Source organism: Orbicella franksi, chromosome 6, assembly GCF_964199315.1.
Source record: "Orbicella franksi chromosome 6, jaOrbFran1.1, whole genome shotgun sequence".
NCBI classification, from domain to species: domain Eukaryota; kingdom Metazoa; phylum Cnidaria; class Anthozoa; order Scleractinia; family Merulinidae; genus Orbicella; species Orbicella franksi.
Window position 1 is genome coordinate 24,235,353 of NC_138150.1, and position 15,015 is coordinate 24,250,367.

Sequence of the window (15,015 nt, forward strand, 5' to 3'; positions counted from 1 at the left end):
ATTGAAATTCAGTCGTTGCTGGATCCCAGTGTTTGGAGGTATTGTCCAGGACCGCAGAACCCAGCCGATCTACCTACCCGAGGTCTATCTGCAAGTCAGTTACGAGAGAGTCATTTGTGGTGGAAAGGACCCTCTTGGTTGCAAGAGTCCGAAAAAGATTGGCCCGAGGATTTAAGGTCAAAACCCTCCAGTGAAATTGTTAACCCAGAGAGGAAGAGTAAAGCTAGTGTCAGTTGTGTTGTGCAACCCAAAGAGCCGTTTATTGACTTCAAAAGATTCAGCAAGTATAGTCGCTTGCTAAGAACTGTTGCTTGGATCAGAAGATTCGTTAGCAACTCAAGAGTGAAAGAAGAGGAAAGAATTGACAGCCCTTTAACTGGTTTAGAGATACAAAATGCAGAAGAATGGTTGATATCTCATGTACAAGAAGCAGGTTTTCCTGAAGAAATTGCGTCATGTAAACAGCATGGTCCAGTGAAGGACAGCAACCTTGCCAATTTAAACCCGTTTATGTGTCCGACTAGTCATTTTCTTCGTGTTGGAGGAAGAATTCACAAGTCACTGTTGCCAGAAGAGGAGAAACATCCTATTATCCTGCCTTCTAACCATCCTGTTGTTAAGTTGTTAATTGATGATATTCACAGCCGTGAACTACATGCTGGAGTTGAACACACTTTGTCACTTTTGCGACAGAGATTTTGGGTGATCAAGGGACGATCGACCGTCCGTCAGACACTAAGGAACTGTCTAATTTGTCGCCATTACCAAACAAAACCCTTTGGTCAGCAGATGGCACCACTTCCTGAAGACAGAATTAAGCCTGCACCACCGTTCACTAACGTGGGTCTAGACTTTGCTGGTCCTTTGTATTTGAAAGACAGTGGTGAAAAAGTCTATATCTGTTTATTTACATGTGCAGTTACCCGTGCAATACACTTGGAGTTGGTATGTGATATGACAACTGAGCGATTTCTCCTTGCTCTTAGACGGATGATTGCAAGAAGAGGAATGTGCAGCATTATTTGGTCAGATAATGCAAAAACTTTTAAGGCTGCTAACAAGGAGCTACAGCGATGTTGGAGAGTATTGGAATCAGACCAGACCCAAAGTGCTTTGTCTGAAAAGAAGATTCAGTGGAAGTTCATTGTGGAAAAAGCCCCATGGTGGGGTGGCTTTTATGAACGTCTTGTAAAGAGTGTCAAGACGCCACTGAAGAAACTATTTGCCAAAGCAATGTTGGATGCCGAGCAGTTAACTACTATTTTAGCTGAAATTGAAGCACAGCTGAACTTAATTGAACTTTATGAGACCTTGTTGAACATTTTAGTTGAACTCTATTGAACTTGGTTGACAAGTTACATGTAGTGATGCACTCCCTGCATCGGGCGGGAGGATGTTCCGAACTGAAATTTTGTGTTCATTTTGTGTAAGGCGCGTTGCCTATTTACCGAGTGGAGACTAGGTCCGAGTGATGACATGTTGCAAACGAAGAAACGTGAGCTGGACGTTCGGGTCGAAGAGCAGATGAATATTGTTATAAATTTTGTTGCGTTTATGGAATAAATCGTTCATTTTCAGGGTTCACCCTGCACAAAACCTGATAAAATACAAAGGGTGGTTATGCATAGTCAAGAAGCATAAAACAAAAGCTGTGCAGGGTCAACGACCTTTCAACATAAATCTTAGCCTATTTGTTAGCTTCTTTGATGTTTACCTGGCTTCTTAACTATTCTCTCTATTAACTATAAAAATAATCTATTCAATATCAATGGTTAAACTGAATACACTCGGCTTCTGACCTTCATCGCTTGTTTTCCTTTTAGAATTCACCATCGATTCTCTCCAGTCGTCTAGCTTCTTTGCAACCTTTTCGATTTGATCCAATTTTTCCTTGATGCTTATTTCATCCTTAACCCACTGTTTAAGAAGCTCTTGATAGTGTTCCTCAAACTCAGGGTCCATGCATTCCGTCTTCAGATCGTCAATAGCATCTTGGTAACACGTTCCTCCCAATCTCACCAATGCATCCTGGATGTCCTTCCAGTATAGACTGAATGTTGCGTCATCAACTGAGGCCTCGCTGGCATGACCGTAAACTGTGTTTCTGTAGTTCTTGATGCGAACAACATCAGCTTCAAGTGATAAATCTGTCGCTGCTGGAAGACTGTCCCAACCAGTGGGTGGGCGAACAAGACCGCAGATATTCCTTAGCAGGACCATGAGTAGAGTGATGTCAAAGTTTACTGATGAAACCGAAGATTTGATGGCAGGATACAGTTTGCCCCATTGTAAAGGATTCAGGACTCCTTTCTTTCGAAGTGTTTGCAATATAGCGTGTGTTGGAGGAGTTGACAAGACAGTGTCCAGGCTCCCTGTTGGACGCTTCTTGTCAAACGTTTCTCTCAGGACATGTGCACCAACATCTACCAGAAGGCGACATAACCTGGCGTAATTGGTAGTTTCCTTTGTGGAATGAAATGTTGGTAGTGCAGAAGCCATGGATAATGACGCCTTTGCAAGTCATAGAGGAAAGAATAACAGTTAGACAATTTTATATCATACATATATTAGTGCGTTACCTTAATTACAACATATTAGGACCGAGGTTTAGCTTAGGCTGCAAAGACCTATGGACTATTCAAGAATTATTCCACGAGCTCGCGTTGGGTATGAGTTGGCTATAATCAACTCATATCCAACAAGCGCGAGTGAAAAATTGTTTTATTAAAAATGCCCCCAAAATATAGATAACTAGATCGAGATAAAACTTAAAACGCCTCAAAAACTCACGCGTACACTCACCATATTTGTAGAGCATGGTATACCTTCCGACTCAAATATGTTTTCCGATTAGAGGAGAGCGTGTCACGTGTCGTGGGTCAAAACTCACTAACTCCCTAGGGAAACAACTTGAACTTTCGACTTGCACGTGATCAGGTAGTGCTCCTTGAAACCGCGGCAAATTCGTTGGCCAGCCGGCGTCAAGTAAACGATTTCTTTGCAGCTTTTTTTCCATTTTTGAGTTGGGAGATATAACAAAACACTTAATGACTAGTCCTGCGGGAAACAGTGAGTTTTGTTTTCCCCCGACCTCAAACATTGAGAGTCTTGGTAGACTACGAGTAGTCCCTCTTTCGCTTAGTCCGTCGTGCATGACGCGAAAGGAAACCGCGAGAAAAAAATGTTCGCCCCCAGGATTTCGCGCGGTCATTTTTTTCTCGTGGTTTTCTTTCGCTTCACGCACGACGGACTAAGCGAAAGAGAGACTACTCGCAGTCTAAGGTCTTGGGCAAAGAAAACTTACTGTTTCCCTTGGGGCCAGTCATTAAATGTTTATTAACCCATGGTGGCTAAGCCAATGAAAACTCTCGAAATGCTGGTTTTCAGTGTCACGCCATTCAATAGATCACTGAAATAAAACTAAAAACCGTTCCATCGATAAAGTACAGAATCTGGGAAATGAAAGAAGGTAAATATGCAAGACTCTCGCCAAGATTCTGGTCACAGCAATTTTTTTTATGCAAGATATGCGGAGAAATTTTTTGCCCAAATTTATAGAGACTTGTATGGAGACGCCATGCTGGTGCCCATCCGTATGAGCACCAACATGGCGGCCGGAAACCAACCGAAACATCTGTCACTGAGTTTTGCTACAAAAGCGTGAACTTATCTCTCGAGAACTCTAAAACATTAAAATAATACTTTTTCTAAGACATGAACAGTTCAGATAGCCAAATTCCCCGAAATAAGTCACTTTTTTAACCATCATGACAGCTCTCTAGGACGTCATGTAAATGCCGCGTCACGCAAAAGTGTAGAAATTCAAGCGTAGTGTATCACAAAACCAAGAACCCATTCGGAGCGAAAATTTGTATGAATATTAGTTTTCAGCTGCTCTTATACATCATTCAAGTAAAATCTCAGGAAGATCAATAGTTTTGTAGTTTGAATTTTAGTGACGTCATGTGGAAACCAGCTATTGCCTTATCCAAAGATTCAGTTTTTAGTCGTGGATAAGCGAAGCGTAGTAACGACATTGTTATGAGGCAAAATATGCAAATGTGTAGACTGTTCACAGTCCCCTAATTTTCCGTGAGATCGTATGTCGATCGTTGAGTTCGATGGGCCGCCATCTTGGTCTCTTGATGCGAGCGAAACTGGGGAGAGTACAAAATGCCCGTGGGTAGTAGCGGTGGGGTTAATAGCGTGGGGGTGACGGGGAGGAAAAAATAGGGAGACAGAGTTAAGCTGTTACTGTCTCCCTATTTTTTCCGCCAGCCGAGCCCTCCACCACCCCTACCCACGGGCATTTTGTACTCTCTCCAGTTTCGCTCGCATCAAGAGACCATTAGGCTCAACGATCGACATCTACGATTTCACGGAAATATAGGGGACTGTGAACAGTCTAGCAAATGTGTCACTCACTCAAATGTAAACTTTTGGCCGATAACATGGAGAGCCCGGGCACCAGTTTCTCGAAGACCTCCAAAGTTGAGAGCGGCAATCGAGAGCGGCCATTTTGGTTCATGTGTTTTGCTTTTGTAAATATGTAGTAGTTTGCCTAGGACTTTTGCTCACACGTAGATCAAAGCTGAGGTATATTGTGTGTGCACGTGACGTCATCAAATTCTCAAATCCAAACCTAAAGAGCCCCTAAATAGGTTTTATCCTCATCAGTCATAAGAGGTACTAAATTTATATCTGTTTACTTTCTGGCTCAATAGCGTCCTTCGTTTGGAAACCAGCGCATTTTGAATTTCAGAGTTATGGCGATGCGTGACATGAAGCTAAGATCACGTTTGTCGAAAAATATACACTTATCTCGTGATTTTTAGCCATTTTAGGAGTAAACGTATCAGTAAAAGTGCTTGTGTAAATGTTTTTTTGGTTAGGTTCAGATAATCAGTTGCCTAGATAGCCAAAGTAAGTTCCAGATGTTTACACTACTTTACGACCGCCATATTGGAGGAGTAACCAGGTCCTCTAATATGGCGGCTCCATCTCAGGCTCTAAAAATTTGCTCGGAACATATCAACGAATATCTTAACTTTAGGGCAGCGCACACAGCTTAAACTTGGAGAACTGTCTTCTTTATTTATCGTCTATGATATCACAATTTCTTGACTTTATCCACTGAATGGTTTTTGATTTTATTGTTTACTGCGTGACAATGCACACACTCTATTTATGATCATGTAGAATTGTCACAAGTCAAAGTCAGAAAGTGAGATCATGTTGACCAGACGTGGCTCATAGCTTTTTTTCTTGGCTAGAGAATTTCCCTCGCTTTCTCTCCTTCTAGAGTCCAAGGTAAGCCTAAAGTAGCCTGTTTCTGTATTGCATTTTTTTATCTACACATTGAAATGCTGGCGGTGCTCGTATTTTGTTTTAAAATAAGCTCAGCTCAAGTAAAACATTCAAATTGCTTAATCTTTTAATTTCGTTTTTCTTCTCACTACATTTCTTCTGTATTCTATACAGTTCGACCAAATTAGCATCCAGGAGACTGTGTAGATCTAGTTTTTGCGAGAGAGATTTAGTGTGCAACATGTCAAACACAAGCCAGGTCAAACAGGTATAGTGGCTGGTGATGTATGTATAATCTTATTTTTGTTCTAGAAACGAGATATGTATATAACTGGAATCAAAACTTGAAATAGATATTAATTGTATCTGTCAATAATGGTTTTGAATATTTCTGCATTGCTAGTGAAATGAACACAAACAATTGCCAAGATAGGAATAAAATGTTTTGATTTCCGTTTCCAAGAAAGAAAACTACAGTTATTTTTATTGTGTCCATTACAATCTGCAATACCCTTCTTATTTTGAATTGCATCAAGCTGAGGGACTCCCTATAGTTGACTCAAGGTGCACTTTTTATCAGGCGGGAGGTATGACAAAAAGGCAGGGATTGTAAACATGCATTGCTAATTTATCCACGAAAAGAGAAGTAATGGGTCTACTGTAGATATGTGAAAGGGGTTTCAAGTTTAAAGCTACATGTATATGAAAGGGCACCCTTTTCTGGAAAAAACACTATACAAAAGGGAAAGTATAATGACATTGGGGCAGAGCCTCCTTGAGCAATACTAAGATCCCTTCTCCCTCCCCCTGAGCATAGTTACAGGGAGAAAACTTATATAACTGTAAATAAAAACATCCCCTTCACTCTGGATTCAAATTAGAAAACAAAATTGAACTTTTTGGTACAAGATGTAGCAAGGGATTTCACGACAGAGTATCATTTTCAGCCAAGCTTTCTCAAGTAGCCCTTTCTGGGAGGGATGCTGAAAACTGTTTGAAATGATTCTTATAATATTTGCACAAATACTTTTCTTTCTATTCCCATTTACCAGCTAGCTAAAATCAAATTGTTCATGTTTGCAATATCCTTTATTTTTTTTATTCAACTTTGCCTAACTAATTAAAATAAGGGGTAGCGAATGGTAAATGCGGGTCTTTGCGAGACGGCGAGACAAGCGTTTTTCTCTGCGAGCCCGAGACATTTTGACTTTTAGATTGCGAGACCGAGACTTCAAAGCGTTCAGACTCTTAAAATTCGAGCCCCAGATTTAGTTGAGAGCTAGAATGAGCTTGTACAGCCTTTAGCCAGCTTCTTGGAACTGACTGGAACTGGAAATTCGATTATAACACACTACGTTATGATATCCTAGAGTAAAATAACTGTTTTTCTCGCGTCAAAACGAACGTTACCGTAGGTTTTGTACCTATTTGTGGAATTAAGACAATTTAGGAGAATTTAAAGGTAGGATTAACTTTCTCTCGGAAAATTTGTAAGTTGCTTCACTGAAATTCAAAATCAAGTGAAGCCGGAAGACTTCATTTATAAAAACAGATAAAGGAACGAATCGGGACTTCGAGACCCTTACCCTTGCGAAAAATCGAGACTCTGAGGCAGCTTCGTATAAAAATCGAGACTGCGAGACGCACATAACCGCTAAAAAACGAGACTGCGAGACCCATGAAATTCGACTAAAATTTTACGAGACCCAGAGTTTTTGAGGGACCATTCGCCACCCCTAAAATACTTATATACAAAAATGTTTATTATTAGGCAGGGAGACCACTACAGCCTAGCCAATTACAGAGAATCCCTCGTAATATCCGCATCCCACTGAAGTAAAATTGTGCAAAATATTCTTGGCATTCTCAAGCTGATTGTCTTAAAATTATGAATGTCAAAACCATGTGACATACTTTCTGCATAGTTGCAATACAGCCTTTTCATAATGCAACACTCGAATGTTAACTGAAGAAGCACCACAACCAAATTACCTTAACCCAAAATGCACTGCTGACTCACTAATATTATACATATTATGACCAACAACTCTGACTGGGTGTTAATTTGGGACTGGTCATTATGGTGAACTCTTAATGGCTTCCTTGTGCAACAGAGTGTAGAAGTCAATTGACACTAATATAATAATAATTATTTTTCAATGCCAATCAAAATTAATTAATATTTTCTATTTTAAAATTTATAAGTAGTCTGTATGAACAGCCTGTAATTTGCATTACATGTCGTCAGTATGTTTAAAAAAATAATAAATAGAACTTGTAGATATGAAATTTTTCTTCTCGTGTTCAACTTGATATCTCATTCGTTCGCTGCACTCACTCCTGAGATATCGAGTTGAACACTCGCACGCGCAGGTATTATTCCCTACATTATAATAAGAACTTTCCCACAATCCTTGTTGATTTGTAATTATCTACAGATGTATTTTAGTAGATTTACATTCCTTTGTAGATGGTTCGCGTAGTCACTGCCACTTAGGCCCATAGGCTATGCAAGGCACCCTATGCGGACTCTTATTTTTTAACATACAAATGTTTCAGAACTGCATAATAGCAGAGATCCGGCAGTCTGAAGGGCCACCAAGCATAGCACCATAACTGTAGGAACAGAGCCACATGCACGCATAGAAAACCATGCAACTTTTTTTCTATGGTTCACATGGCTAGCGGTGTGGATCATGGGCACGGTCGCCCAACAAATGAAAAAAATAGGACGCTGCACAACATGGCGGCCCTACTCCAGCTACATGTATATGTAATTCATGCAGCTTTGGTTTACAACGTACATCTTTGATATTGGACATACATGTTATGGTCAATTGACACCTGTCAAAACAAGGTATCTCTGCTGACCACTATCACATGACCATATCGTGGACTCAAGTTTAGAGCTCATCAAGTTCAGGTGTTTTTTTTAAATTGACCGCTGACAAAATACTGGTTTTCGATTGGATCGCGGGCTAATACGAGGTTAACGTGTTGAAATCAAGACCAGGTTTCTCTGAGGCCAATTAACGCTAACCCAGGACTAAAAGTTAGCTGAAGTATGAATTTTTTCTCGCATAAAAATGTTTTTCACTGCTTATGTTTTGTGTAGTTTGAAGTTATTAAAACTCAAAAGAGAAGGCCAAACAATATAAACAGAGAACCTCACTACAAATTTAGAAAATTCAAATCACTTTTCTCACATTCCCTGATTTAGGCTTGGCTAAATCTAGATATTTATTTCCTGGTATACTGGGTTTTGGTTAGGTTTGAGTTTAGGAAGGGGAACTAATGTTGCCTGCACATGTTGGAATCTAAGTATTGGGGTGTTCTTGTAAGGTCTTATGACAGAAGATGAGCAACATCACTCAGATTGATTTACAAATTCATGAATGTAGAAGAGAAAATCTATTGTGAGTGGTAATTGACTAATTGAAGTGTTGCCTGATATGTTTTTCTTTTTGCCTGTAGATGAAAAGTAGTCTGCACCGTTTTCACACTACTCTACTCTTAGGATGCACTTGATAGTCAAAGTGTTCTAGATACAGAGACAATTTGTCCTGATTTATTTACCAAGTCAAGCTCACTGGACGGTTCAATCGCCCAGTGACTAGTCACAGTACAAAATCAACTGCCCACTGGGGCCACAAAAATCGCCTGCTGATGAAGGAGCTGAGGAATCACCCGTTCAGGAAAGTAATTTTTAAGAAATTGTAAGAGGCACAAACTTCTTTTAACAAATCACCCATTATTTATGGTGGCAAAAACTGATCTACTCAATTTTGATTGAGCCTGCCGAGGCACTATTCAGTGCAGATAAAATAACAAGCCACATTTGTGGTTTGTTGAATGGGCTAGATTGTAGAATGTAAAGAGTTTACAAGGTTGGTCCATATCTTCAACTTTACACTCAGCCTTGGTGAATGCTCTCAGTGACATTAGTTATACATATTTTGCAGCAGAGCTTTTGGGCCGTCAAGTGGAGCCCCATACTCATAGAAACCCATGAATCGCTTTTCTCATGGTAAAAATGGCTAGCGGCATTGCTTGTGCACCCAGGCACGTACGCACGGCAACGACAGCAACAACAGCGATGAGGACATTGCACAACATGGTGGCCGTACTCCAGCTAATAGGACATGGCAGCCTTAGTTAACAGCGTACATCTTTAATATTGGACATCCATTTTAGGGTCAATTGACACCTGTCAAAACAAGGTATCCACAGACCAGTGTCACGTGACCATATTCCGGGCTTAAGTTTTGAGCTCATTGAGGTCACGTTTTCTTTTTAAAGTTAACTGCTGACTAAGAACAGGCTTTTCAACTGGATCCCGAGTTCAAACCAGGTTAACTTACTGTAATCAGGACCGGATTGTTCAGAACTGAGCTGGTTAACACTAACCCTGAGGATTAAAAGTTAACCAAAGTATAAATTTTTCTTCTATAAAAATGTTTTTCACAGCTTATGTTTTATGTAGTCTCTATACATTAACAAAACAAAACAATAAAAACAACAGCATCTGTCTTGGTTTGCAGTCAGTGATGATTTCAGTGATCCTAATCCATCAATGTTTTTGTTGCAGCTGACTGTTTTGGCATCAAAATGTAGATCAATGACGCATTGATTACCTTGTAATGTCAGCACTAAAATGTTCAACATAAGCTCTTGGGAAAATCTCAACAAGAGTACATATACATGTATATTCTAATTCTAGTCAGTGGTGATGTCAATGACCCTAATGCATCAATGTTTTGTCTCAGCTGAATGTTTTTTTTTTTTTTTGCATCAAGGAGTAAATCAGTGGTGTCATCGTCAGTAGCTAATGAAAAGGAAGGAAAATAAAATTACTCTAACTCACTGACATTCACACAATCATATTTTCTGATTTCATGACAACAGCAGTGCCATTTGGATAAGCATTACCTTATATACACTATAATCTACAGTACTAATCAAGGCCATAATATAACCTCCCAGTATTAAATAAATATGCAGATTTAGCCAAGCCTAAAAGCCGAGCTCCTGGGCCAGATTGTTAAAAGCCTGATTTTAAAAGCTAACCCAGGATAAGTGAGAATTTTGATTTGATTTTTTTTTTAACTTGGCGTTGAGGTTTTCTGCTTATACTGTTTGGCTTCTTGAGTTTGAATAATCTCAAACTACTCAAAACATAAGCAGTGAAAAACATTTTTATCCCAGAAAATTTATGCTTCGGTTAACCTTTAATCCTGGGTTAGTGTTAACCAGCTCAGTTCCGAACAACCTGGCCTTGATTATAGTAAGTTAACCTGGCTTGAGCCCACAATCTAATTGAAAAGCCAGCGCTTGGTCAGCAGTTAACTTAAAAAAAACACAAGACCTTGATGAGCTCAAAACTTAAACCCGCAATATGGTCGCGTGACACTGGTCAGCGGATACCTTGTTTTGACACATATGCACGGCAACGACAGGGATGATGATGACGATGTCACACAACATGGTAGCCATACTCCAGCTGATAGGACATGGCAAGCAATACCGCTAGACATTTTTACCATGAGAAATTTCAATAAGTTGGGGCTCCACTTGACGGCCCAAAAGCTCCGCTATAAAATATGCATAACTAATGTCACTGAGAGCATTCACCAAGGCTGAGTGTAAAGTAAAAGATATGGACTAAAATTGACTCTTCCCTGGTAAAATCTTCACATTCTACAATCTAGCCCATTCAACATTAACCACAATGGGTTGTCATTATTTGCATTGATTTGTGCCTCAGTGGGCTCAATCACAATGAGAAGATCAGTTTTTGTCACCATGATGGGCGATTTGTTCAAAATAGTTTGTGCCTCTACGATTTCTTTAAAATAACTTTCCTGAAGGGGTGATCCCTCAGCTCCTTCATCACCAGGTGATTTTGTTCTGTGACCTCACTGGGTGACTGAACTGTCCAGTGAGCTTGACTTGGTAAATAAATCAGGACAATGTCTCTGTATCTAGAACACGTTGACTATCAAGCGAATCCCATCTCCTTTGATTAAAATTTGGTCGACAGTACCGCACTGGAAATGACTGTGCACATGACAATGCTGAAAAACCCATATAAGAGTACTGTCTTCCCCTGGAAATATCACTAATTTGTCATGACTTTGATGGTTACTTCCAGCAATTGATAAAATTGCATTTGCCATGCCAACTCTAGTGAAGACAATAAAAATCTTACCTGATCTGCATGCTATCTTTGATCCATCTTCTCGAAACACACATTGGTGATAGATAAGTCATTATGGGGACACAAATTGTCAACTACTGCCACTGATCCTAACTGCATCTTCTCAAAATGATCTCCAACGAAAAGAATTTGGATAAAAAATAGCCAGGCCTCATAGTCTGTCAAAAATAGTGTTTTTTCACTAAGGCTCGCAGCAATTACTCAAGTAAAATTAGTCCCCAGGCTTTTAATTCAATACCATATCATTATTTTACATATATGATGAATCAACGGACAATATTAAGAAAAAAATGATCCCTTTCTCTAAAGATCTGTACATAGATACATGTACATACATACTAGATTATTGTTGCCTCCCTAGTGGGGCTTTTCAGGAACAATGACTTACACCAATTACAAAAATATACAATAAAACGAATATCCAAACATACACAATACAGCTAAACATATTTGTTGTCAAAAAAATTAACGTGCAACACTGTGAGAACTCTATCGGTGTTGAGTAGCGTGAAAGCAAAGCTGACTGAGTTGTATAAAGCAGACTTCTTTTCGTCTACAGACAAAAAGAAAAACACATCAGGCAGCACTTCAATTAGCCGCTTAACAATCACAATAAACTTTCCCTTGAAGTTCTAAATTCATGAATTTGTAAATCAATCTGAGTAATGCTGCTCATTACTGTCAATAAAAAGTCTCCTCTGTCCTTATAAAACAAAGTCCTATTTATTGAACACCCAAACCTTATTTTTATAAGACGTTATAAGAACAGCTCACTGCTGATTCCAATATGTGCACTTTACATTATACTCCCTTCCTAAACTCAAAACTAACCTAAACTCAGTGCACCAGAAATTAATAGATTAATCTTCATACAGCACCATGATTTGTTTTGGGCAATAAATATATTTCAGGTAAAATAACTAGCCAACCAAAAAAGAACTGGAAAAAACTAAAATGAACTAAGGAACGAAATTAGCACCCTATCCAAATAAAGAAGCCTGTTTCCAATACGCAACCCCCTCCCTTCCTAAAGAGGTCAAAATTCAGCAATTTTATTGTACACTAAACAACCACACGTATGCAATGCGAAGCTATTTTTTATATGAATGCTGACATCGATCATTTCTTTTATTGCACCAATTATTATAATTTGCATTCACATAGTGTAAGGCAATCCTAATCCAGTTTGTATCGAGAATTTTTGAGACGGATTTGTGCACCAATTTGCACCCCCCCCCCCTACCCCACCACAGGGGCATTATGAGCACATGCACACAGTCACATATTTGCCACATTGATTTGAAGTGTGTATGACTTCTGCAAAGCTGCATGTATTTTGACCCGCTACCCTTCAACAGCAAGTAACTATTGAGCCGCCTGCATCATCAGAAAAGAACTTTTTTTAGCTCGGCAACGGCAAATGGCCATGAGTTGTGGTGAGAAAAGAAATCTCCTGTTTAGCTCAGCAAATGGCCATGATGACTGTCAGGTCTGTGGTCAGAAAATAAATTTTCAGATTTGTAGCTCAACAATTAATTCCTTGTAGCCACAATTGCCTGTCAGAAAACAAACTTTCCGTGTTGCGTAACTCACCAATAGGCCCTGTTTTGTGGTCAGAATGGTTCATTCACTTTTTGCATTTGCAAACAAAAGATGTAAATTCGGGCAATATAAAGAAATACAAACACAAAATTTAAAAACTTTTGGCGACGCGCTGTCTTGCAGGGTCACTGGTCAAACTTTATTTTCTCAAGAAATATTTGTTACAAGTGTTGGCCATCTGAAATTGAAAGTGTCACCAACAGTTCAAATGTCTTTCCTGGAAAATATTTTGTCCACTACAAGTTCTAAATACTTAATTAATTAAAAACACTTTCACCGCAGGCTTCTGTGAACTTCACGTGCAAATTCTTATCTGTCATTCGATCAAACTTAGTTTTCTATTGAGGGATTTAATTTGAATACCATCAAAGTAGACCAAACATGCAAAACACACTGCGCTATAAATCTTTGATTACTACTAGTATTTAGTAGTGTAACAATTAATCAGATTCTTGATTACCAGTAATCCCAATTATGAACATTCGGTTCGATTCATGATATCATTATTTAATGCCATGCTTCGGTTTTAGTTCAATTCTTTGCCTGTCTTTCCCAGGGTTCCCTCAGTGAGTTATTACACTGTAAAATCAGAATCCAGAACTCAAAGACGTTTCCCGTTTGTGTGCCATTTTGTGTTGCTTGGTAAAAATGTTGCCCTTCTACTACCCCTTGAGAACTTCCAAATAAGGCAAACCATGTGCGACACGCTCATTGTCTGCATTGTCACGTTCTCGAACATGGCAATGAATGACACACCAGCAGAGCCTTTTCTTACAGTACATATGCTTTGTACTGTGTGAAAAAAAATAGAGCAAAAAGACATAAAAGAGGCTCTGCTTGCAGGGTGCGAATGACCAATCCACCTGCTTTTAGATCCGCTGTACAGAGGGTGGTAAAGGGGGGTATAGATCAGGTTTCACAGAAAATAAAGCAGCCCTTTCACAATTCACGAAAAATACAAAATCACGGTTCACGGCGACTATGGAAATCACGGTTCACGAGGAAAAAAATGGCTATTTCACATTTCACAGGAAATAAAAAGGCCCGATCACGGGTCACGAAAATACCCTTTACCACCCTCTGTACAGTGTGGAAATATTATGGTTTTCCTGCTAAAGACGGTACAACAGACAAGTATAAAACTATCTGAAAAATTTGCCAAGCGAAACAAATTATTTAATATTTTGCGTAATGGAATTGAAATAATCTAAATCGAAACGCAATAATAATTGAAATTAAATCGAATCGCAAGGAATATGAATCGTTGCACCCCTCCTAGTATCAGGTCTAATTTGCTCCATCGCTTCAAAAGTTTCTCCCTACGTGAATTTGATTGTGTTCGGAAGAAAACCTTGATCAAAGATTGAGTTCGAATTCGACGGGGTTTACTAACTGTGAATCCAACTCTACCGATCGCTCGAGCTGTCAGTAGTGCTCCGGGTTTTGAGAGAGAGACTACCCCAAAAACGCTTCTTGTTCCAAGTGAAAATACATAAACCGACCAGTCATTTGACGTTGTGAGAAGTTTTTAAACTGCTAGAACATTAAAGGATTGAACAAAGCGAAAGTGGTCGCACTTCCCTCTTATGACTCCCGTGAGAGTCGAAAATGAAACTAGATGTCTTACCTTGAATAGCTGGCTCAGAGCTTCAAGTCGAAAGCCTTTTCAGAAGCACTTGCCTCCAGGATGTTATCAGCCACATAAAGATAGTTCGTCTTCGTTGAAATCACGGGCAACTTGACTGGAATCATCAGACATCGAGGATACAACTAATACACTCGGCAAAAACTTCGACTGTATGGAACTCGTATGGAAATGACTAGTGCGGGAAGAAGAGAGACACTGGGAACAAGGAAGTAGTATGGCAAACCACCATTCTCGTCCCCAG

General features: G+C 39.5%; 1 protein-coding gene across 7 annotated transcripts in view; it reads right to left on the reverse strand.

Annotated features, from left to right (window-relative positions):
- The window catches only part of LOC145488906 (uncharacterized), a 122,243-nt gene that overhangs the window by 37,897 nt on the left and 69,331 nt on the right, over window positions 1-15,015 (reverse strand). For 2 of the 7 annotated variants that reach the window (XR_014049542.1, XM_081467748.1), the window contains exons 1-2: window positions 14,754-14,991; window positions 1,800-2,511 (exon numbers count right to left, since the gene is read on the reverse strand). The exons of 1 other annotated variant lie outside the window; for it this stretch is intronic. Coding sequence is in view for 5 of the 6 variants with exons in the window: in XM_081467748.1 (XP_081323874.1) it covers window positions 1,800-2,499 (700 nt within the window). In the remaining variant the exon portion in view is untranslated. Of the gene's footprint in view, window positions 1-1,799; window positions 2,512-14,753; window positions 14,995-15,015 lie in introns of those variants that run through there. 4 more of the 7 variants (XM_081467746.1, XM_081467749.1, XM_081467747.1 and 1 more) reach the window with 3 other exon arrangements.